This window comes from Hylobates moloch, unplaced genomic scaffold (genome assembly GCF_009828535.3).
Source record: "Hylobates moloch isolate HMO894 unplaced genomic scaffold, HMol_V3 SCAFFOLD_1, whole genome shotgun sequence".
Classification (NCBI taxonomy): Eukaryota; Metazoa; Chordata; class Mammalia; order Primates; family Hylobatidae; genus Hylobates; species Hylobates moloch.
In genome coordinates, this window is record NW_026652276.1 from 219,539,852 (window position 1) to 219,563,825 (window position 23,974).

At 40.5% G+C, this 23,974-nt stretch overlaps 1 protein-coding gene across 4 annotated transcripts in view; it reads left to right on the forward strand.

Annotated features, from left to right (window-relative positions):
• TRIM24 (tripartite motif containing 24) overlaps window positions 1–23,974 on the forward strand; it is a 127,053-nt gene that overhangs the window by 27,480 nt on the left and 75,599 nt on the right. For all 4 annotated transcript variants that reach the window (XM_032761879.2, XM_032761877.2, XM_032761878.2 and 1 more), the window contains exon 2: window positions 17,682–17,800. In XM_032761879.2, coding sequence (XP_032617770.1) covers window positions 17,682–17,800 — 119 coding nt within the window. The remainder of the gene's footprint in view (window positions 1–17,681; window positions 17,801–23,974) is intronic.

The following is a 23,974-nucleotide window of genomic DNA, read 5'->3' on the forward strand; positions in this document are numbered from 1 at the left end:
TATTCTCTTTGAAGCAGTTGTGAATGGGAGTTCACTCATGATTTGGCTGTTTGTCTGTTATTGGTGTATAAGAATGCTTGTGATTTTTGCACATTGATTTTGTATCCTGAGACTTTGCTGAAGTTGCTTATCAGCTTAAGGAGATTTTGGACTGAGACAATGGGGTTTTCTAAATATACAATCATGTCATCTGCAAACAGGGACAATTTGACTTCCTCTTTTCCTAATCGAATACCCTTTATTTCTTTCTCTTGCCTGATTGCCCTGGCCAGAACTTCCAACACTGTGGTGAGAGAGGGCATCCCTGTCTTGTGCCAATTTTCAAAGGGAATTTTTCAAAGGTCAGTTTTTGCCCATTCAGTATGATATTGGCTGTGGGTTTGTCATAAATAGCTCTTATTATTTTGAGATACGTTCCATCAATACCTAGTTTATTGAGAGTTTGCAGCATGAAGCGCTGTTGAATTTTGTCAGAGGCCTTTTCTGCATCTATTGAGATAATCATGTGGGTTTTGTCTTTGGTTCTGTTTATGTGATGGATTACGTTTATCAATATGCATATGTTGAACCAGCCTTGCATCCCAGGGATGAAGCCAACTTGATCTTGGTGAATAAGCTTTTTGATGTGCTGCCGGATTTGGTTTGCCAGTATTTTATTGAGAATTTTTGCATCGATGTTCATCAGGGATATTGGTCTAAAATTCTCTTTTTTTGTGTGTCTCTGCCAGGCTTGGCAGATTTATGATGCTGGCCTCATAAAATGAGATAGGGAGGATTCCCTGTTTTTCTGTTGATTGGAGTAGTTTCAGAAGGAATGGTACCAGCTCCTCTTTGTCCCTCTGGTAGAAATTGGCTGTAAATATGTCTGGTCCTGGACTTTTTTTCGTTGGTAGGCTATTAATTATTGCCTCAATTTTAGAGCCTGTTATTGGTCTATTCAGGGATTCAACTTCTTCCTTGTTTAATCTTGGGAGGGTGTATGTGTCCAGGAATTTATCCATTTCTTTTAGATTTTCTAGCTTATTTCTGTAGAGGTGTTTATAGTATTCTCTGATGGTAGTTTGTATTTCTGTGGGATCGGTGGTGATATCCCCTTTATCGTTTTTTATTGCGTCTGTTTGAGTCTTCTCTCTTTTCTTCATTAGTCTTGCTAACGGTCTATTTTGTTGATCTTTTCAAAAAAACCAGCTCCTGGATTCATGAATCTTTTTTGAAGGGTTTTTTGTGTCTCTATCTCCTTCAGTTCTGCTCTGATCTTAGTTATTTCTTGCCTTCTGCTAGCTTTTGAATTTGTTTGCTCTTGCTTCTCTAGTTCCTTTAATTGTGATGTTAGGGTGTCAATTTTAGATCTTTCCTGCTTTCTCTTGTGGGCATTTAGTGCTATAAATTTCCCTCCACACACTGCTTTAAATGTGTCCCAGAGATTCTGGTACATTGTGTCATTGTTCTCATTGGTTTCAAAGAACATCTTTATTTCTGCCTTCATTTCATTATGTACCCAGTAGTCATTTAGGAGCAGGTTTTTCAGTTTTCATGTAGTTGTGTGGTTTTAAGTGAGTTTCTTAGTCCTGAGTTCTAATTTGATTGCACAGTGTGGTCTGAGAGACAGTTTGTTGTGATTTCTGTTCTTTTACATTTGCTGAGGAGTGCTTTACTTCCAACTATGTGGTCAATTTTGGAATAAGTGTCATGTGGTGCTGAGAAGAATGTATATTCTGTTGATTTGGGGTGGAGAGTTCTGTAGATGTCTCTTAGGTCTGCTTGGTGCAGAGCTGAGTTCAAGTCTTGGATATCCTTGTTAACATTCTGTCTCATTGATGTGTCTAATGTTGACAGTGGGGTGTTAAAATCTCCCATTATTATTGTGTGGGAGTCTAAGTCTCTTTGTAGGTCTCTAAGGACTTGCTGTATGAATCTGGGTGCTCCTGTATTGGGTGCATATATATTTAGGTTAGTTAGCTCTTCTTGTTGAACTGATCCCTTTACCATTATGTATTGGCCTTCTTTGTCTCTTTGATCTTTGTTGGTTTAAAGTCTGTTTTATCAGAGACTAGGATTGCAACCTCTGCTTTTTTTTGCTTTCCATTTGTTTGGTAGATCTTCCTCCATCCCTTTATTTTGAGCCTATGTGTGTCTGTGCACGTGAGATGGGTCTCCCGAATATAGCACACTGATGGATCTTGACTCTTGATCCAATTTGCCAGTCTTTGTCTTTTAATTGGAGCATTTAGCCCATTTACATTTAAGGTTAATATTGTTATGTGTGAATTTGATCCTGTCATTATATTGTTAGCTGGTTATTTTGCCCGTTAGTTGATGCAGTTTCTTCCTAGCATCGATGGTCTTTACAATTTGGCATGTTTTTGCAGTGGCTGGTCTCAGTTGTTCCTTTCCATGTTTATTGCTTCCTTCAGGAGGAGCTCTGGTATGGCAGGCCTGGTGGTGACAAAATCTCTCAGCATTTGCTTGTCTGTAAAGGATTTTATTTCTCCTTCACTTATGAAGCTTGGTTTGGCTGGATGTGAAATTCTGGGTTGAAAATCTTTTCTTTAAGACTGTTGAATATTGGCCCCCACTCTCTTGGCTTTTAGAGTTTCTGCTGAGAGATCCACTGTTAGTCTGATGGGCTTCCCTTTGGGGGTAACCTGACCTTTCCTTCTGGCCACGCTTAACGTTTTTTCCTTCATTTCAACCTTGGTGAATCTGACAATTATGTGTCTTGGGGTTGCTCTTCTCGAGGAGTATCTTTGTGGTGTTCTCTGTATTTCCTGAATTTGAATGTTGGCCTGCCTTGCTAGGTTGGGGAAGTTCTCTTGGATAATAACCTGAAGGGTGTTTTCCAGCTTGGTTCCATTCTCCCCATCGCTTTCAGGTACACCAATCAGACATAGATTTGGTCTTTTCAGATAGTCCCATATTTCTTGGAGGCTTTGTTCGTTTCTTTTTACTCTTTTTTCTCTAAACTTCTCTTCTCGCTTCATTTCATTTATTTGATCTTCAGTCACTGATACCCTTTCTTCCAGTTGATTGAATCGGCTACTGAAGCTTGTGCATGCATCACCTAGTTCTCATGCCGTGGTTTTCAGCTCCATAGGTCGTTTAAGGTCTTCTCTACACTGTTTATGCTCATTAGCCATTCGTCTAATCTTTTTTCAAGGTTTTTAGCTTCCTTGCGATGGGTTCCGTTGCTGGCGAGGAGCTGCGATCTTTTGGAGAAGAGGCGCTCTGGTTTTTAGAATTTTCAGCTTTTCTCTGAGCAGAACTTCTTTATCCGTTAAGCAAGAACTCCTCCCTATTGCCCCTTCCTCCTAGCCCCTGGTAACCTCTTTTCTGCTTTCACAAATGGAACTTTTTATTTGCCACAATTAGAAAACAGATTATTGGACAGTGGTTCATATCCAACAGCTCATTCAACTTTAGCACGTATCTCATCCCCAGTTGCTTTTCCAGAACTGCTACCTTCACTATGAAGCTCCATGAATTTTTCCAGTTCAAACCTGGGCTTCTTCAGCATTTTTGCATTTCTTCTGAAAACATCATGGAGAGGAGAAATAGATCGGCAAGCCTTTTCTATGTTTTTTCCAGTGCTATCCGGAATCAATGTATTGACCACATCTTTTCATGTTATTTGTCTGTACCTCTCAGGTCATGATTTCCAGCATCTTCTTCTGGGTTTGGCAGTCCTGTTGGTGCAGAGCATAAGAGGTCTTCTGTATCTGATTGTTGGTTTTTTAGTAAAACCAATACAGAACAGATGAAACAAGTAATCATCAGTAGTAGTCTTGATGTCAACATGAGCTTCAATCGTGGTCTGCCATTTTTTCACCCTGGAACACATTTTGTCCTGGAGTAAGACCCATGCCATGGAAGTTAAGTCAGGCAGTTTTTGCCCTGAACATCTTTGACAATCAGTTTGAATTTTCTTTTTTTTTTTTTTTTTTTTTTGAGACGGAGTCTCGCTCTATCACCCAGGCTGGAGTGCAGTGGCGCGATCTCGGCTCACTGCAAGCTCCGCCTCCCGGGTTCACGCCATTCTCCTGCCTCAGCCTGTCCGAGTAGCTGGGACTACAGGCGCCCGCCACCACGCCCGGCTAATTTTTTGTATTTTTAGTAGAGACGGGGTTTCACCATGGTCTCGATCTCCTGACCTCGTGATCCGCCCGCCTCGGCCTCCCAAAGTGCTGGGATTACAAGCGTGAGCCACCGCGCCCGGCTCAGTTTGAATTTTCTAAATGCAACTTCATCATTCTTCAAGTCAACAAGACTCACTGCAAACACATAACCCTTGAGACCATCAGATGCAATTTTTGTTCCTTGGTTCTGGTGACTAGTGTCTTTCTGATATTTCTTGGACATAGCAGGAGCTTTCACATCGTACCAATCTTTCTAAGAAAATGGATCAACTACCTTCTTGGCTCCCTTTGCTGCCTTTCGTAAGGCGCTTGTTCTTGACAACTGCTATCGTGCTGCTCCTCTTTCCTTCTGTCCTTGTGAGTTTGCCTGTTCTAGAACCTCATAAAAATAGAATTATACAATATTTGTCCTTTTCTGGTCTGACTTACTTCCTTTAGCATAATATTTTCAAGTTTTATCCATAGCGTAGCATATATCAGACTTCACTTCTTATGGGTGAATAATACTCCATTGTAAGGGTATAGCACAATTTATTTACACATTGATCTTTTAGTGGATATTTAGGCTGCCCACTCTTTAGCGCTTATGAATAATACTGCTATGAACATTGGTGTCCAAATATCTGTTAGTCCCTGTTTTCAGTTCTTTTTGGGTGTATAGGAGTAGAATGGCTGTTAGCTTTTTGGTGAACTACCAAACTGTTACCACAGCAGCTCCACCATTTGCATCGTGTCAGCAGTGCACAAGAGTTATAATTTCTCCACATCCTGGACAGCATTTATTTTTCCTTTTATTTATTTAATTTTTTGGATGAGCGCCATCCCTAGTGGGTGTGAAGTGGTAATCTCATTGTGGTTTTGATTTGCGTTTCCCAAATGATGTTGAAAATCATTTCATATGCTTGTTGGTTGCTATTTTTTTTTTTAATCTTCTTCGGAGAAATGTCGGATAGGCACAGTGGCTCAACACTTAAAATCCCAGCTATTCGGGAGTCTGAGGTGGGAGGATCACTTGAGCCCAGGAGTTCAAGACCACACTGAGCAACATAGGGAGACCCTGTCTCTACAAAAATATAAGTAAAAAAATTTAGCTAGGCATGGTGGTACATGACTGTAGTCTCAGCCACTCAGGAGGCTGAGGCAGGAGGAACACTTGAGCCTAGGAGATGGAGGCTGCAGTGAGCTGTGATTGTATCACTGTCCTCTAGCCTGGGCAATAGGATAATACTCTGTCTCCAAAAAAAAAAAAAAAAGAAAAGAAATGTCTATTCAAGTTCTTTACCTATTTTTGTATTTTTCTTGTAAAAGTTTATATATTCTGGATACTAAGCACTTACAAGATACATGATTTGCAAATATTTTCTCCCATTCTGTGGGTTGTCTTTTTACCGTCTTGATAATGTCCTTTGATGTACTGTAGTTTTAATTTTGGTGAAGCGGACATCCTGCAAAGTAGCAGAGCAGGAATTTCTAGGAGTTAATCCTTACATTGAAACAACCAGTAAACTGGAAAAAAATGACCAGAATCAACTTTCAGTCTGTGGAGTCAGGGGAGTGCTTGATGAAGGGAGAGGCTACTGCTCTTGCAGAATAGTTTGGGGAAAGTCTCAAATGGACTGTGCCAGCCATCAGCAAGCAAAAATAAGCCATCCCTTAGACATTGAAATATTATAGTTCTAAAGTTACCGCAGTAACAAGATCTGAGTTTATCCTGCTTGGAGCTTACTGAGCATCTTACATGCATGGATTCATGTTCTTCATCAAATTTAGGAAGTTTTTAGGTATTAATTATTCCATATGTTTTTTGCCTCTCTCTTCTAGCACTTGTTCAGTGGTGTTCCACTGGTGCCTTAGGTTCTGTTAATTTTTTCTTTATTTTTTCATTTTAATCTTCAGACTGGATAATTTCAATTATTTTATCTTCAAGTTTGCTGTTTCTTCCTCCTGCTCAAATCTGCCATTGTACTGCTATATGAATTTTTCATTTTAGCTCTTGGGCTTTTCAGCTTCAGAATTTCATTTTGGTTCTTTTCTATAATGTGTGTCTCTTTACTGACATTCCCTGTTTGTTCATATACTCTTCTGATATCCTTTAGCTCTTCGCATAGTTTCTTTTATCTCACTGAGCATATTTGAGACAGTTGATTTAACATCTTTGACTAGTAGTTTTACTGTCTGGGCTGTCCCAGGGATAGTTTTCTGTCAAATTATTTTTTTCCTATGAACCAGCTATGTACCTTCTATGATTTATAACTCGTTTGTTGAGAACCAAACAATTTAAGTATTATAATGTGTTGGTAACTCTGGAAAACAGATTCTCCTTCTACTCAGGGATTTATTTTGTTGTTTGTTGAGGTCTAAAGTTGTCTATTACTATAGTGACTTTTCCAAGCGATTTTTGCGAAGTCTTTGTTCCTTGTTATGTGTGTTACTGAAGTTTCTGTCCCATTATCTCTGTATCTGCTTGCAGCCTCTCATATTTTAAGATGTCTAGATTTTTAAAAATAGTGTGCATTCCTTTTTAAATGTTCTGATAGATGTCATCAGAGAAGCCGCCATAAGCCTAAGGGGGTCAAATATAGCCAACCATCTCTGCTGATCCTCAGGGAACTGCCATACCAATTAATCACACCCCAGCATTTTAGAGCACAAAGTCTTTACTGTTCACTATAGCAACAGCGAGCCACTCTAGGAACGCTGTCCCCATGTTGCAGCAGGACTATGGAATGGGTCATGATAGCTGGTTTATGCATGCCAGTCTCTTACCAAAGGTAAGACAGTCACCTTGATAATACCAATAACCTTATCACAGCTGTCTAAAATAGATATTATTTCCCAATAGTCTAATACAAGTCTGTCTTCCGTTTTTCCCCTTTTCCCAAAAATGCCCTTTATATCTGTTTATTATTGTTGTTGTTATTGTTATTATTATTATTATTTTGGAGATGGAGTTTCACTCTTGATGCCCAGGCTGGAGTGCAATGGCGCAATCTCAGCTCACTGGAACCTCCGCCTCCTGGGTTCAAGCAATTATCTCGCCTCAGCCTCCCAAGTAGCCGGGATTACAGGCGCCTGCCACCGTGCCCAGCTAATTTTTTTATTTTTAGTAGAGATGAGGTTTCACCGTGTTGGCCAGTCAGGTCTCAAACTCCTGACCTCAGGTGATCTGTCCACCTCCACCTCCCAAAGTGCTGGGATTACAGGCGTGAGCCACTGCGCCTAGTGTTACTATTTTTTAAATGGAGACAGGGTCTCACTGTGTTCCCCAGGCTGCTCTTGAACAGCTGGCCTCAAGTGACCCTCCCGCCTCGGCCTCCCAAAGTATTAGGATTACAGGTGTGAGCCACCACACCTGGCCATGTTTCTCTTAGTCTGGAATTACTTCTGTGATTAATATGAATGGTGGCTCATGCCTGTAATCCCAGCACTTTGGGAGGTTGAGGCAGGAGGACCACTTGATGGCAAGAGTTCAAAACCATCCTGGGCAACATAGCAACACCCCTTCTGTGTTTCAAAAAAGAAAAAAAGATGAAACAACAACAAAAAGAAAGATGTTAAACCTTACAATAAGGAGTGTGTCAACTGAAACTTTACCAATATAGCTATTTTTCACCTGTCAGGCAAAAATCCAAATGTTTGTTAGCATACTCTATTTGAGACTTTGAGAAACTGGATATTGTTATACATTTCCAACAAGAGTATATTTGGTTGTTTCTAACAAAATTGCAGGTTTTTTTTATCCTTTGACCCACAAACCCACTTCTAAGAATTTATTTTAAGGGTACATCTGCCACTAGTGAAGTGACATGTAGGCAGAGTTATTCATTGAGTCATCATTGTAATAGCAAAAGATGGGAAATAAGCTATAAAACAGACTGGTTGAGGTACATACAATGTAGGGAAAAAAAGAATGCAGGTAGATCTGTATTCACTGTTATGGAGTGATCACCAGGATGTATTGTTAAGTGAAAACAACAACAACAAAAAGCTGCAGTACAGTGTTTTTTGCAAAAAGAACTTCTAGGAAAAAGGAAAAAAAATACTCGCATACCAGAAAACACGGCTTAATAAAAATGATTATTTATAGGGAAGGTGAAGTAGGGCAAATGGAATTGAGTGATAAAGATGGAAGAGAAATTTGCTATACTTTTTAATAAGTTTTTGACTTTTGAACCAATGTAAATGTTTTACATATTCAAAAATAAGTTTATATCTAAACTAAAAGTAAACTCTAAAAGTAGTGAACCTACAAAATGTATTGAATTGGCAACATAGCAGCATATTGTGGGATTTTATTATTGATTCTGACAGTCTGTTTCAACTAATGCATCTTAGTCTTTAACAATATTTCTGCTGGATTTAGGATTCTGGTTAGGCAATTTTTGCACTTGGAAGACAGCCTTCTACTGTTCTGACTTACATTGTAGCTGACAAAAGTAGGCTAACAGTCCTACTTTTGTCTTTTTTCATGTTAATTCATCCTTTTTTCTTTGTATTTAAGGCTTCTCTGTCTTTAATTTCTGCAGTTTTAGGATGGTATATTTATTTTCTTTATCTTTTTTTTATAGGGATGGGATCTTATTGTTTTGCCCAGGCTGGTCTCAAACTCCTGGCCTCAAGCAATCCTCCTGCTTCAGCCTCCCAAAATGTTGGGATTACAGGTGTGAGCCACCATGTCCGGTCTAGTGTGATATATTTAGATGTTAGTTTCTTTTTGTTCTACTTGAGAGTCATTGGACTTGGGAAACTTGTAGGCTCTGTTACTTCACTTCTACAAAATTCTTGCCCATTTTATTTTCTCTCAGTCCATCCTTTTGAGACTCTGATTAAGTACTTGTTATATAATCTATATGTATATGTCTGTTTCTGGACTCTATTCTGTTTCATTGTTTGTATTTCTCTCCTTTCTCGAATACCACTCTGATTACTGTAGCTTTATCCATAGTAAATCTTGAAATCAAGTAGCATAAGTCCTCCAAATTTGGTATTTTTGAATTGTTATCGCTATTCTCTGTCTTTTGCATTTTCATTAAATTTTAGGATCAGTTTGTCAGTTACTACAAAAAGATCCCCTGCTGGGATTTTAATTGGGATTGCATTGAATCTTTAGATCAGTTTGGAGACATGGAAAATCTCAACTGTATTGAGTCTACCAATCTAATAATGTTTTTAATGTCTCTATTTAGGTCTTCTTTAATCTTCGTTTTGTGGTTTTTATGATACATGTCCTGCATATCTTTGGTTAATATTGCCCCTATTTTATGTAGCTTTTTTTGGGAATGCTTTAGGAATTTTTGCATATACAATCACATCACCTGTGAATATAGTTTTACTTCTTCCTTTCCAATCTGGATTTATTTTTTATTGTGTCTTTTTGCACTCACTAAAACAGTTCTGAATAGAAGTACTAAGAGTGGACATCCTTGCCTTCTTCCCAGTGACAGCAGAAAGGATTCTGTATTTCATCATTAAATATATATTAGCTGTAGGTTTTTCAGAGATGGTCTTTATCAGGTTGAAGAAGTTTCCATCTGTTCTCAGGTTTTTGAAAGTTTGTTATGGATAGGTGAATTTTTCAGATTTTTTTCCCCCTTTTCAAATTGTATTTTCTTTAGTAGAGATGAGATCTCAATATGTGGCCCAGGCTGGTCTTGAACTCCAGGCCTGTAGTGATCCTCCTGCCTCAGCCTCGCAAAGCACTGGGATTTCAGGCATGAGCCACTGTGCCCAGCCAAAATTTTTCAGATTTTTTTTTCCAGATATATTGAGATGATCAAATAAGGCTTTTCTCCCTTATTTTGTTAACATAATGCATTATTCGAATGCGCAACCAACCTTGTATTTCAGGAATAAACCCTGCTTAATCATGATGTATATGTATTTTTATGTATTTCTGGGTTTGATTTTCTAGTGTTCTGTTAATGATTTTTTGTTACTTTTTGTTTATGAGAGAGATTGTTCTATAATTTTCTTTTCTTGTAATGACTGTCCGATTTTAGTATCAGGGTAATACTGGCCTCATAAAATAAGGTTGGAATTATTTCTTTTCTGAAAGAGTTTGTTTAGGGATGGTCTTATCTTTTTAAAATATTGAATAGAATTCACCAGTGGAGCCCTTTGGGTCTAGACTTTTCTTCGTTGGAAGGTTTTTTGTTTGGTTGGTTCTGTTTGGATCTTTTTTGTAGAGAAGGAGTTTCACCTTGTTTCCCAGGCTGGTCTTGAAATCCTGGGCTCAAGCAGTCCTCCCACCTTGGCCTTCCAAAGTGCTAGTATTACAGGTGTGAGCCACTGCGCCTGGCTAATGGGAAGATTTTCAATTACAATTTCAATTTTTTTTTTTTTTTTTTTTTTTGGAGAAAGAGTCTCGCTCTGTCTCCCAGGCTGGAGGGCAGTAGCTTGATCTTGGCTCACTGCAACCTCCACCTCCTGGGTTCAATCTCCCTGCCTCAGCCTCCCAAGTAGCTAGGATTTAGGCACCTACCACCACGTACAGCTAATTTTTGTATTTTTAGTAGAGACAGGGTTTCACCATGTTGGCCAGGCTGGTCTCAAACTCCTGACCTCAGGTGATCCATCCACCTCGGCCTCCCAAAGTGCTACGATTACAAGTGTGAATCACCGCGCCCAGCCTGTTGTTGGTTTTTGAGACAGGGTCTGGCTCTGTCACCCAGGCTGGAGTGCAGTGGTGCAATCTCAGCTCACTGCCACCTCTGCCTCCTGGGCTTAAGCCATCCTCCCACCTCAGCCTCCCAAGTAGCTGAGACTACAGGCCCACGCCACCATACCTGGCTAATTTTTTATTTTTATTTGTAGAGATGGGGTTTCACCATGTTGTCCATGCTGGTCTTGAACTTCTGAGCTCAAGTGATCCGCCTGCCTCGGCTGTCCAAAGTGCTGAGATTACAGGCATGAGCCTCCAAGCCTGACCCTGTGTGGTTTTTTTATTTTTATTTTTACTTATTTATTTTTTGAGACAGGGTCTCACTCTGTCACCTAGGCTGGGGTGCAGTGGCGCAATCTCAGCTCACTGCAACCTCTGCCTCCCAGGCTCAAGCCATCCTCCCACTTCAGCATCTTGATCGTGTTGTTCAACTCACTTGAGTAACTGGGACCACAATCACATGCCACCACTCCTGGCTAATTTTTTTTATTTTATTTTTTATTTTATTTTTTTGAGACAGAGCCTCGCTCTGTCGCCCAGGCTGGAGTGCAGTGGGGTGCGATCTTGGCTTACTGCAGCCTCTCCCTCCTGGGTTCAAGCAATCCTCTTGCCTCAGCCTCCCGAGTAGCTGGGATTACAGGCGCCTGCCATCACGCCAGGCTAATTTTTGTATTTTTAGTAGAGACAGGGTTTCACCATGTTGGCCAGGCTGGTCTTGAACTCTTGAGCTCAAGTGATCCTCCCACTTTGGCCTCCCAAAGTACTGGGGTTACAGGCATGGCCAGTGTGCCTGGCCCCCTGTGTGGGTTTAGTTGTAAATTTATTTACACATGTTTTATTTTCCTGTATATGTTATATCTTGGTGAATATCTCATGCATGCTTAAAGAATGTGCCTTCTGCTCACAGTTTTTTCTTTTTCTTTTTCTTTTTTTTTTTCCCCGAGATGGAGTTTTGCCCAGGCTGGAGTGCACTGGTGTGATCTCAGCTCACTGCAACCTCTGCCTCCTGGGTTCAAGCAATTCTACCTCCTCCTCCCGAGTAGCTGGGATTATAGGCATGCACCACCATGCTTGGCTAATTTTGTACCTTTAGTAGAGACGGAGTTTCACCATGTTGACCAGGCTGGTCTTCAACTCCTGACCTCAGGTGATCCTCCTGCCTTGGCCTTCCAAAGTGCTGGGATTACAGGTGTAAGCCACCACGCCTGGCCTGCACACATTGTTTTTTTAAATGTCAGTTGGGGCCGGGCGCGGTGGCTCACGCTTGTAATCCCAGCACTTTGGGAGGCCGAGGCGGGCGGATCACGAGGTCAGGAGATCGAGACCATGGTGAAACCCCGTCTCTACTAAAAATACAAAAAATTAGCCGGGCGTGGTGGCGGGCGCCTGTAGTCCCAGCTACTCGGAGAGGCTGAGGCAGGAGAATGGCGTGAACCCGGGAGGCGGAGCTTGCAGTGAGCCGAGATTGCGCCACTGCACTCCAGCCCGGGCGACAGAGCGAGACTCCGTCTCAAAAAAAAAAAAAAAAAAAATGTCAGTTGGATCAGGTTTGATTCTTTTGTTCAAGTCTTCTATATGTTTACTGATTTTTCTGTCTACTGCTCTATTGATTTCTGAGAGGGGAGAGTTGAAATCAACAAATGTAATGTGGATTTGTCTTTTTTAAAAATTTTGTTTAGCTGTGTCAATTTCTACATTATATTTTCAGAAGCTCTGTTAATTAGATGCATATGCATTTAGGATTATGTCTTGATGAGTTAACCCCTTTATCATGTTCTCACTTTATCTCTTGTAAATAGTCCTTGTTCTGAAGTCTGCTTTGTCTGAGAGTATTATTATTAAGTCCTCCTGGCTTCATATTATGAAGGATGTTCACTGTGTACTGGTTACCATTTTAGCCCACTATATCGTGGGCTGTATTTTTACTACTTGCCTGAGTCCAGTGAGTCAAAACATTTATAAGCACAACAAGTTACATGAAGCCCAGTTTTATTACCCACAGATGGGCAGCAAGGGACAGGAGAAGCTTAGCATTCATTGCAAATCAGTCCCTCAAGGTTTGGGAAAGCTGCCCAGAGTGGATGGTCTCTTGTCTGTGGACCACAGCTAAGGGACCCAGGAAAGAAGGTTTATGTCCCAGGAGCAACATGATTCACTGGGCTAAAGCATTGGAGGACATCCTGTTTGAGGGTGGAGGGAATGACAGGAACAGAAACTGAGGCTCTTCCAACCAGCTCCTCCTTGCCTCAGGATGCTTCATTCCCAGCATGTTATCCAGTTGCACAAAGATGTGGGTCAGGGCAGGGAACTGGCTTGATTCAAGGCCACCTGGAGCACTGCCCTGTACATATGCTTATTATTTGAATGTGTATGTGTTAGCATTCTGTTTTTTTTCCTTTAACCTCTCTCTATATATTTGAAATAGATTTCTTGTAGATAGCATTTACTTGTTTTTTGTTTTTTTTGTTATTTATGTATGTAAGAGTCAATACCATTAGTGGTATTGACAGGACCACGGACGACACTATTTTGCATTATATCTATCCTCTCCCTTGTCTGTCGTGGATGTTGGAATAAAGTTGCTGGATTGGTGGTGATCCATATCATGATCCTGTCATTTAACTCACTTGTGTTGTGATCTACCGTGTGTAATAAGAGACTTGAAATCCACGTACATCTCTTTTGTGGAGCTAGGCAGTCAAAAGAAGTACAAGCCATTCCTAGCACATAATGTCAAAACATAAGCCCTGCATTATGCTTAGGTTTAGAAACTAAAACTTCACAGAAAGGAGATAACAAATCATATTCACATCTCAAAACCCAAAAGCTTGAAACATTTCATTTGTAGAAAAAAGGAATAAGAGGCCAGGTATGGTGGGTTATATAAGCCTGGAATCCCAGCACTCTGGGAGGCTGAGACAGGCGGATTGCTTGAGGCCAGGAGTTTGAGACTATCCTGGACAACATAGTGAAACCCTGTCTCTACTAAAAATACAAAAATATTAGTGGAGTGTGGTGGCACAGGCCTGTAGTCCCAGCTATTCAGGAGGCTGAGGTGGGAGAATCACCTGAGCCCGAGAGGTGGAGGCTGCAGTGAGCCAAGATCATGTTGCTGCATTCCAGCTTGGGCAACCAGAGTGGGACTTGTTTCAAAAAAAAAAAAAAAAAAAAAAAAAAGGATTAAGGCCAGGCACCATGGCTTATGCCTGTAATCCCAGCACTTTGGGAGGCCAAGGCAGGAGGATCCCTTGAGCCCAGGAGTTTGAGAGCAGCCTGGGCAATATAGTGAGACCCAGTCTGTACATAAAAAAAAAAATTATCCAGGCGTGGTGGTGCAGTTTTGGCAATTTTGTTGTATAAATATCATAGGGTATACTTACACAAACCTATATGGCTTAGCCTACTACACACCAAGAGAATATGGTACAGCCTGTTGCTCCTAGGCTACAAATCTGTACAGCATGTTACTGTACTGAATACTGTAACACAATGGTATTTTTATATCTAAGCATATCTAAAACCTAGAAAAATACAGTGTAAAAGATTAAAAAAAAAAAAGGTACACCTGTATAGAGCAGTTATCATGGTTGTGCTTGCAGGACTGGAATTTGCTCTGGGTGAGTCAGGGAGTGAGTGATGAGTGCATATGAAGGGGGCCTAGAACATTATTTACTTTTATATGACTGGCAGCTCAGTAGGCTTGTTTACACCAGCATCACCCTAAACACATGAGTAATGCATCGCACCACAGTATTATCAATATTACCACAGTTTTCACTAGGTGATAGGAATTTTTCAGCTCCATTTTATTTTTATTTATTTATTTATTTATTTATTTTTGAGATGGAGTCTCACTCTGTCACCCAGGCTGGAGTGCAGTGGCATGATCTCGGCTCATTGCAACCTCCGCCTCCTGGGGTTCAAGCAATTCTCCTGCCTCAGCCTCCTGAGTAGCTGGGACTACAGGCACATGCCACTGCACCCAGCCAACTTTTGCATTTTTAGTAGAGATGGGGTTTCCCCATGTTGACCAAGCTGGTCTTGAACTCCTGACCTCAAGTGATCTGCGCACCTCGGCTTCCCAAATTGCTAGGATTACAGGTGTGAGCCACCACACCTGGCCTTCAGCTTCATTATAATTTTATGATACCACTGACATATATGCGATCCATTGTTGGCTAAAAAAACGTTATGCAGTGGCCAGGTGTGCTGGGTCATGCCTGTAATCCCAGCACTTTGGGAGGCTGAGGTGGACAGATCAAAAGGTCAGGAGATCAAGACCATCCTGGCTAACATGGTGAAAACCCATCTGTACTAAAAATACAAAAAATTAGCTGGGTGTGGTGGCACGCGCCTGTAGTCCCAGCTACTTGGGAGGCTGAGGCAGGAGAATTGCTTGAACCAGGGAGGCAGAGGTTGCAGTGAGCCAAGATCATGTTGCTGCACGCCAGCCTGGGAGACAGGGCAAGACTGTCTCAAAAACAAAACAAAACAAAAAAAGAAAACAGTAGCAACAACAACAAAAAACCATCATGCAGCTCATGATTGTATTTACTGTGTAATATGTAGTGCTTTGTTTTTCTAGTACTGAAAAAAAGATACATCTGGGGCTTGGGAATGAAATTCTGGTAGAGATGTAAATTTAGGATTTACTAACATTTGGTTTTAATTGTTCCTTATTAGGTAGAGGTATATCCATGACTCAGAATTTATTTGTAGCCTTAGAGATCATATTTTGAGGGAGTCAATATAGATGAGATTGTGCTGGTCCTCATCTACCTGATTCAGAAAGAGCCAGCTATTGTCATCTGATTTTAGCTGGACAGTACAGGGCTTACTGCCCAGGTTTATCAGGTACCAGCCTAGGCTAGACCTGTTTTGTGCATTTACTCATGTAAAATCGTTACAACAATCCTGCCTCAGAGTTGTTCTAATGGAAGTGGAATATTGAGCACAATAACTAGAACATAGCAAGTTCTCAATAGGTTAACTAGCATGATGATTATCTTGTATTACTCTTTTATAGAAGATGAAAAAGAGGCTCAAAAAGATTGATTAGGAGTTACAGAGCAATCAATGAAGAGGGCTAATCTAGGTCTTGTACAGTTTTAAAGTCCATGCTATATCTCCATTTAAGTACTTACATTGTAGAGTGTGCACATGACATGTCAGTAGTGGTTGTGTGACCATGGGCCAGTCGTAGCACTCAGTTTCCTCATCTGTAAAATGGGGGTAACACTTAATGTTTTATATAGAATGTCTAGAGTTCTTAGCTGTGTGAAGCTGGAGGCATAATGAAAATTAGGTTTACTCCATCTTTCTCTTCTCTGAAATGCATTGTGACATCTTTCCAGATTTTAAGTATTAATTCTTTGCCAGTACTGTGTGTTTAGATAGATCTTCCAGCTTGAGGCTTGTCTTCTCATTTTGTTCATGGTAATGTTTTCACTAGCTGTAGTTCTGTAACAAAGAACTGTAACAAAGGTGAATATATTAATCTTTCCCTTATAGCTCTTGCTTTTTCTTTCTTGCTTAAAAATTTATTCCAATAAATTTGTATTCCAAGGTCACAAAGATATTCTCTTACATTTTCTTGTGAAAGTTTTATAGTTGTTAATCTACTCAAAATAGTTATTTTTTTAGATCAGATAAAGTAGGATCTAATTTCATTCTCCACCCCCAGTAGTTGTTCCAGCAACATGAAAAGTTCATCCCTTTCCCACTGATTTCTAGTGAACATCTGATATATATAAAATGTACATTTATGTAAGCCTTAAAAAATATCACACCATTTTAATTGTTATAGCTTTATAGTAGGTTTTATTAGTTGGTAGGCGTGTCCCCTCAGTTTGTCAAAATTTTATGGAAATTTCTGTTGGGATTGTTAGTAGAGGTGCATTGAATCTGTAGATATGTTTGTGGGAGCATTGGTATCTTTACCATCGTGAACATGCTTTCTTCATGATTTAGATATTTTAAAATATTTTTAAATATAGCTTAATATTTTCCTGCACAGCGACCTTCACAGTCTTTTAAAATTTATTTCTAAGAACTTAATATATTTTTGTTGCTATTGTAAAAAAAATTTTTTTTCATTAAATGTTTGTTGTTTGTTTATACAAATGACATTGGCCTTTGGATTACTTTGTATTTGTTCTTATGCATTTCATTAAAAAATATATCTGGGAACCTTATTGCAGTCTTCCATAGTTTAAATTATATGGCATCAAGTTTATATTAGAGTTTTTTTTTTATTTAAGTTTTAGGGTGCAGGTTTGTTACATATGTATACATGTGCCATGTTGGTGTGCTGCACCCATTAACTGGTCGTTTATATTAGAGTTTTAACTCTTGTTATTTTTATTTATTGTTTTTACCAAGCACTACGAAAGACCATTCTTTTTTGTTCAAAGGAATACTGTTTGCATTTGTTAAAAGGAAATGGCATTTCACAATCTCTGTGGAGATTTTAAACAAAAGGAGCATGTCTGTGTTCCACTTCCAGAAATCCTAATTTTGCAGGTCTAGAGAAAACCTGAGCTCCTTGTTCTTTTGAGAATCTCCCATATGGTTCTGTACATTTCTGTTGGAAAACCACTGCCAGAGAAGTTGCTAAACAGTAAAAGCATTTAGCCCATGATGATGTGGGGGAAGAGAGGCATTTCATTTAAAATTATGCAGAATTTATGCATCGTTTAATATTTCATGTGTGATGTATAGATAAGATTAGTATATTTACATAGACAATTGTTTTTAAGTGACAGCAGGTATGAATTTAAAAAGAATGGACATTGAGAAAGAACAAAGTCACAGTTTGAATGAGATGTATTGGTTAAGTACTCAGTATATTTGTATTAAAACTTAGAATATAATTTTGTTTTTCCCAGTTGGAGTCATTCGATGCCCAGTTTGCAGCCAAGAATGTGCAGAGAGACACATCATAGATAACTTTTTTGTGAAGGACACTACTGAGGTTCCCAGCAGTACAGTAGAAAAGTCAAATCAGGTAAGTGTATTACATCTTGAACCTTTTGCCAGCTCTTTTTTTTGGGGGGGGGCGGGGGATGGAGTCTCACTCTGTTGCCCAGGCTGGAGTTCAGTGGCACTATCTCCGTTCACTGCAAGCCCCACCCCCCAGGTTCACACCATTCTCCTGCCTCAGCCTCCCGAGTAGCTGGGACTACAGGTGGGTGTCACCATGCCCGGCTAATTTCTTGTATTTTTAGTAGAGATGGGGTTTCACCATGTTAGCCAGGACGGTCTAGATCTCCTGACCTCTTGATCTGCCCGCCTCAGCCTCCCAAAGTGCTGGGATTACAGGCGTGAGCCACCGCACCCGGCCTCTTTTTTTTTTTTTTTTAATTGAGATGGGGTCTTGCGCTGTTGCCCAGGCTGGAGTACAGTGGTGCGATCTTGGCTCACTTCCACCTCCTCCTCCTGGGTTTGAGTGCTTCTCTCATCTCAGCCTCATGAGTAGCTGGGATTACAGGCATGCACCACTATGCCCAGCTAATTTTTGTATTTTTAGTAGACATGGCATTTCACCATGTTGGCCAGGCTGGTCTCGAATTCCTGACCTTGAGTAATCCACCCGCCTCGGCCTCTCAGAGTGTTGGGATTATAGGCGTGAGCCACCGTGCCTGGCCTCTTTTGCCAACTATTGATGAGGCAACCTAAAATGCTGGAGATCTCTAAAATAAAAGGAGCCAAACATTAGATAATTGATCTATAAAATTATATAACATTTTAAAAGGAATATAAAGAATAATGATTTATTCACCTTAAGAAATAAAACAGCGAAACAGTGACAGTCCAGAAGCTCTTGATTGCATACCCACATTCCAGTCTCCTCCAGAGAAACCATTATTCTACATTTGACATTATTTCATTTCTTTGTACTTTTACTGTGTATTGACAATGAGAGTTTTATTTCAAGCTCAGTTTTTCACTTTTTTTCTATTTTAATGATAAGCTCTATAATGATACATATGAAAGACACCATGTCTTTGATCAGTAAAGTTTTTACATTTTTAAGAAAGCCTTCTTTTCTACATGGTGTTACTTTGAAAGCTTCATTTGTTTTTGGGGGGTTGTTGTTTTTGTTGTTGTTGTTGGTGTTGAGACAGGGTCTCATTCTGTCGCCCAGTCTGGAGTTCAGTGATGTAGTCATAGCTCACTGCAGTCTCCAACTCCTGGGCTCAAGTGATTCTCCCACTGTAGCCTCCTGAGTCACTGGGACTACAGGTTTATGCCACCATGCCCAGCTAACTAAAGCCTCATTTGGTAGCATTGTCCAAGGTGTTGGATTTAGAGATCTAATGGTGTTTTTCTTTTCTTTCTAATTTCTATAACCCACATCTCTGTTGGGTTCTTAAATATAGATGTCAAATCTATCATGCATAATCTGTAGTACTCCGTGGGGGTTAGCCATGTTGAGATTAATTCTACAGCTTGTGGCAAGTATAGTGTATTTGTCTCCTTTTGGATCTTGATTCCTTGATGATTCCTTTAAGCAGTTCCCTTAACTTGGAACAGAAGATCTGGGAAAGAACTGAATCTGGTTAGGGAAAAGCAATTATTAGCTATGTTTTTCAGGACTCTTTAGTAATCACATGGTTAATTTCTGTACTTTTTGTTGAATTTTTAGTTTTTTGTCCTTGGTAGAACTACAGGAATTTAAGGTTCACTTCAAATGAACATAACTACCACTGACTAAAATACCTGTTTTTGTAGTTTGGAAAGTATCCACAATTCTTCCTGATGTGAACCTTATCAAAGGCCAAAACAGACAGGCTTGCTGTGGGAGATAAACTTTCTAATTGTTTAATTGTGAAACCACCCTTAAAGAAAGAAACAATTATTTATGTAGGCTACAGTGTTGAGCACTTAAGTCCTCTGAAAGTTCTCTTCTAAATACAAATGATTTTGTGTCCGTCTTCCATTGCGTCATGTCACTTTGCTTTACATGTGATTATAGCTATCCTAGATACTCATTAGTCATACTCATAGTAGTACATGTGCATGCTCAATCCAGAAAACTAAAAAATACGGTAGCATAAGTAATCCTCAAATGTAAAGTAGCATAAATAAATGTCAATCAGATAGGATATTCGTATGACATAAAATGATGATAATAGGACATGAGAGTTAAAGGGATTCTAATCCAAAGGACAAGTTTAAGAGGCTGCTTTATACCTCCATGTGATCAATTAGTTTTCAGTATGTTTATGTTTATTTAGTCTGCTTCTGTCACAGAAACATAGTAGGAAGAAGTTAAACTAGAGATGCAGTCCAACATTTAGACATCCTAAAGATTGATACTGGGCATGCATGGGTTGGGGTAGGAAATGTGGTATGAGCATAGGGTGCTGCTGGGGGCATTTGGTGAGGATGGAGACTGGAGAGGTCATATGGGGGATGAATTGGAACCAGGCAGTACTTAGCAAGAGGTAGTGGGAGCTGAATTAGCATGGTAACAATAAGGAAAGGAAGTTACCACTCAGAGAGAACTTGATATGCCTGACTGGGTGTGGAAGGTGAGAGATGTTTTCTGCCTGGATGGTGCCTTTCACAGAGATCATGATAAAGAGGGTGGGAGTTAGGTAGAGATAATAAATTGGTTTTGAATGGGATTGAGTTTGCATTGCCTGTGAGACTGTAAAGTAGAGGTGTCATCCATGGTTAGAGTGGTGCTCTATAAAGAGTTCATAGCTGGAGATTTTGAAAAATTTTAAAAACTTTTTGTTGTAGATAATTTCAAGCATTGCTAAAGAAGCAGTTGACATAACAAACGCCCATGGACCCATCACGTAGATCAATAGCCATCAACTCTTGTTTTGTGCATACTCTGATACTACACCCCCAACCACTAGATTACATTGATGTTAATTCCAGCCTAATTTGTATGATTTCATCTGTAATTTTTTTTTTTTTTTTTTTGAGATGGAGTTTTGCTCTTGTTGCCCAGGCTGGAGTGCAATGGCGAGGTCTTGGCTCACCGCAACCTCATCTCCCAAGTAGCTGGGATTACAGGTGCCCACCACCACGCCTGGCTAATTTTTGTATTTTTAGTAGAGACAGGGTTTCACCATGTTCGCCAGACTGGTTGCAAGCTCCTGACCTCAGGTGATCCACCCACCTCAGCCTCCCAAAGTGCTGGGATTACAGGCATAAGCCACTGTGCCCGGCCTCATCTGTAAATATTTTGGTATGTACTTCAATAAAATATTTTTTCTGTAAACATAACTACCATATGAATTTCTATGTAAAAATAAAAGGGCCAGCCTGGGCAACATGGTGAAACCCTGTCTGAGCGAATGAATGAATGAATGAATGAATGAACGAACAAGAAAGAAAAGCAAGCAAGCTGGGTGTGGTGGTGTGCACCTGTAGTCCCAGCTAGTTGGGAGACTGAGGTTGGAGGATCACCTGCACTCAAGGAGATGGAGGCTGCAGTGAGCCATAATCATGCCACTGCACCCCAGCCTGGGTGACACAGTGAGACCCTATCTAAAAAAAAAAAAAAAAAAAAAAAAATTTTTTTAAATGATCTCTCATTATTATCAAATATCTAAGCAGTAATCAAATGGATCTGATTATTATAAGTTTTTTAAAACAATGGTTTGTTTCTATAAGGATCCAACAAGGCCTACACATTACATTTGGTTGATTTGTCTCAAACCTGATTAATCTCAAGTTACCCCTTTGCTTCTCTTGATTTCCTTTTCTTCCTATTTAACGTTTTTGTTGCATAAACTGAGTGGCATATTCAATAGAGTTAGCTTTATTCTGAATTTTGCTGATAATTTCCATGAAGTCATTTAACGTGCTGATTATATATCTTGTGAAACTGTGAATAAAAATGTAGTGGCTTGTTTAGGTTCTGGTTCCATTGTGGGAGAAGGATAAGACTACTTTGATCCGTATGTCCATGTGTATGCTCATCAGGAAGCATATGGTGTCTGGTTGTCTTTCTTTTTTTCTAATGTTAATGGCCATTAATGATCACTGCCAAGATCCCGTATTTCATTAGGGCTTTGAAAAATAGTGACATTTTTATTCTATTATTCCTCTTTATTTCTTAAGTGGAATAGAAAGAGAAAGCTTCCTTCATCAATTCTTTGATTACCCTGAGCTATAGTTCATCCAGGAAAGGTCAGTTCAATTTTGATTCCTTCCCTTTAGTTGCCAATTTTTAGAGCAGTAAATTAATTTCTTTTTTTTTTTTTTTTTGAGACGGAGTCTCGCTCTGTCGCCCAGGCTGGAGTGCAGTGACGCGATCTCGGCTCACTGCAAGCTGCGCCTCCCGGGTTCACGCCATTCTCCTGCCTCAGCCTCTCCGAGTAGCTGGGACTACAGGCGCCCGCCACCATGCCCAGCTAAGTTTTTTGTATTTTTAGTAGAGACGGGGTTTCACTGTGGTCTCGATCTCCTGACCTCGTGATCCGCCCGCCTCGGCCTCCCAAAGTGCTGGGATTACAAGCGTGAGCCACCACACCTGGCCCAGTAAGTTAATTTCTTAGGATTCTTCAGAGGTGACTAATAGGAGTGTGTGTGTGTGCGCGTGTGTTTGTGTGTGTGTGTGTGTGTGTGTCCCTCTGTTTCAGTCTGCAGTAGTCATTGCTATCTCCCTTGCTGTTTTTTCTGTTCTAGACCTTGAAGCAGCCATTTCTCCTAGGTGCCTTGATTCCTTTTCATGGGAAATAATATTTGGAGACCACAGTATGGTACGATGGGTGCTCATCATCGTTGAGTTGGTCACCTATCTAGGCCTTTCAGGGAATGATCTAACAGAGACTTTATTTATTTATTTAGAGATGGAGTCTCGCTCTGTTGCCCAGGCTGGAGTGCAGTGGCGTGATCTCAGCCCACTGCAACCTTCTCCTCCCAGGTTCAAGCGATTTTCTTGCTTCAGCCTCTCGAGTAGCTGGGACTACAGGCTTGTGCCACTACACCTAGCTAATTTTTTGTATTTTTAGTAGAGACGGGGTTTCACCATGTTGGCCAGGCTGGTCTCAAACTCCTGACCTTGTGATCTGCCCGCCTCTGCCTCCCAAAGCACTGGGATTACAGGCGCGAGTCACCATGCCTGGCAGAGACTTTATTTATAAAAGAAAGTATAAGTATATATTGACTTTTTTTTTTTTTTTGAGTTGGAGTTTCACTCTTGTTGTCCAAGCTGGAGTGCAATGGCATGATCTCAGTTCACCGCAACCTCTGCCTCCTGGGTTCAAGCGATTCTCCTGCCTCCGTCTCTCGAGTAGCTGGGATTACAGGCATGCGCCACCACACCCGGCTAATTTTTTATTTTTAGTAGAGATGGGGTTTCTCCACGTTGGTCAGGCTGATCTTGAACTGCCGACCTCAGATGATCCACCTGCCTCAGCCTCCCAAAGTGCTGGGATTACAGGCGTGAGCCACCGCGCCCCCAGCCTATATTGACTTTTTGTTTGTTTGTTTTTGAGACAGAATCTCACTCTGTCACCCAGGCTGGAGTGCAGTAGCGTGATCTCAGCTCACTGCAACCTCCGCCTCCTGGGTTCAAGCTATTCTCCTACCTCAGCCTCCCTAGTAGCTGGGATTACAGGTGTTCACCACCATGCCCTGCTAATTTTTGTATTTTTAGCAGAGTGGGGTTTCACCATGTTGGCCAGGCTGGTCTCAAACTCCTAAAATCAAGTTATCCACCCTCCTCAGCCTCCCGAAGTGCTGGGGTTACAGGCGTGAGCCACTGCACCCAGCCGGAATGTTGGTTCTTAATTGCATTGATGTAATTTGTTTTCTCTAGGAAAAAAAGTTTATATATATGTATAATATATATAATATATATTATATGCATAATTTATATGTGTAATACATAATACAGTCTTGGTGCAATTAGGAATCATTTTAATTCTAAGGCTGGACATGGTGGCTTATGCCTGTAATCCCAATACTTTGTGAGGCTGAGACAGGCGGATCACAAGATTAGGAGTTCGAGACCAGCCTGACCCAATATGGTGAAAGCCTGTCTCTACTAAAAATACAAAAAAATTAGCCAGGCATGGTGGCACCTGCCTGTAATCCCAGCTACTTGGGAGGGTGAGGCAGGAAAATTGCTTGAACCCAGAGGCGGGGGTTGTAGTGAGCCAAGATTGCACCACAGCACTCCAGCCTGGATGACAGAGTGAAACTCTGTCTC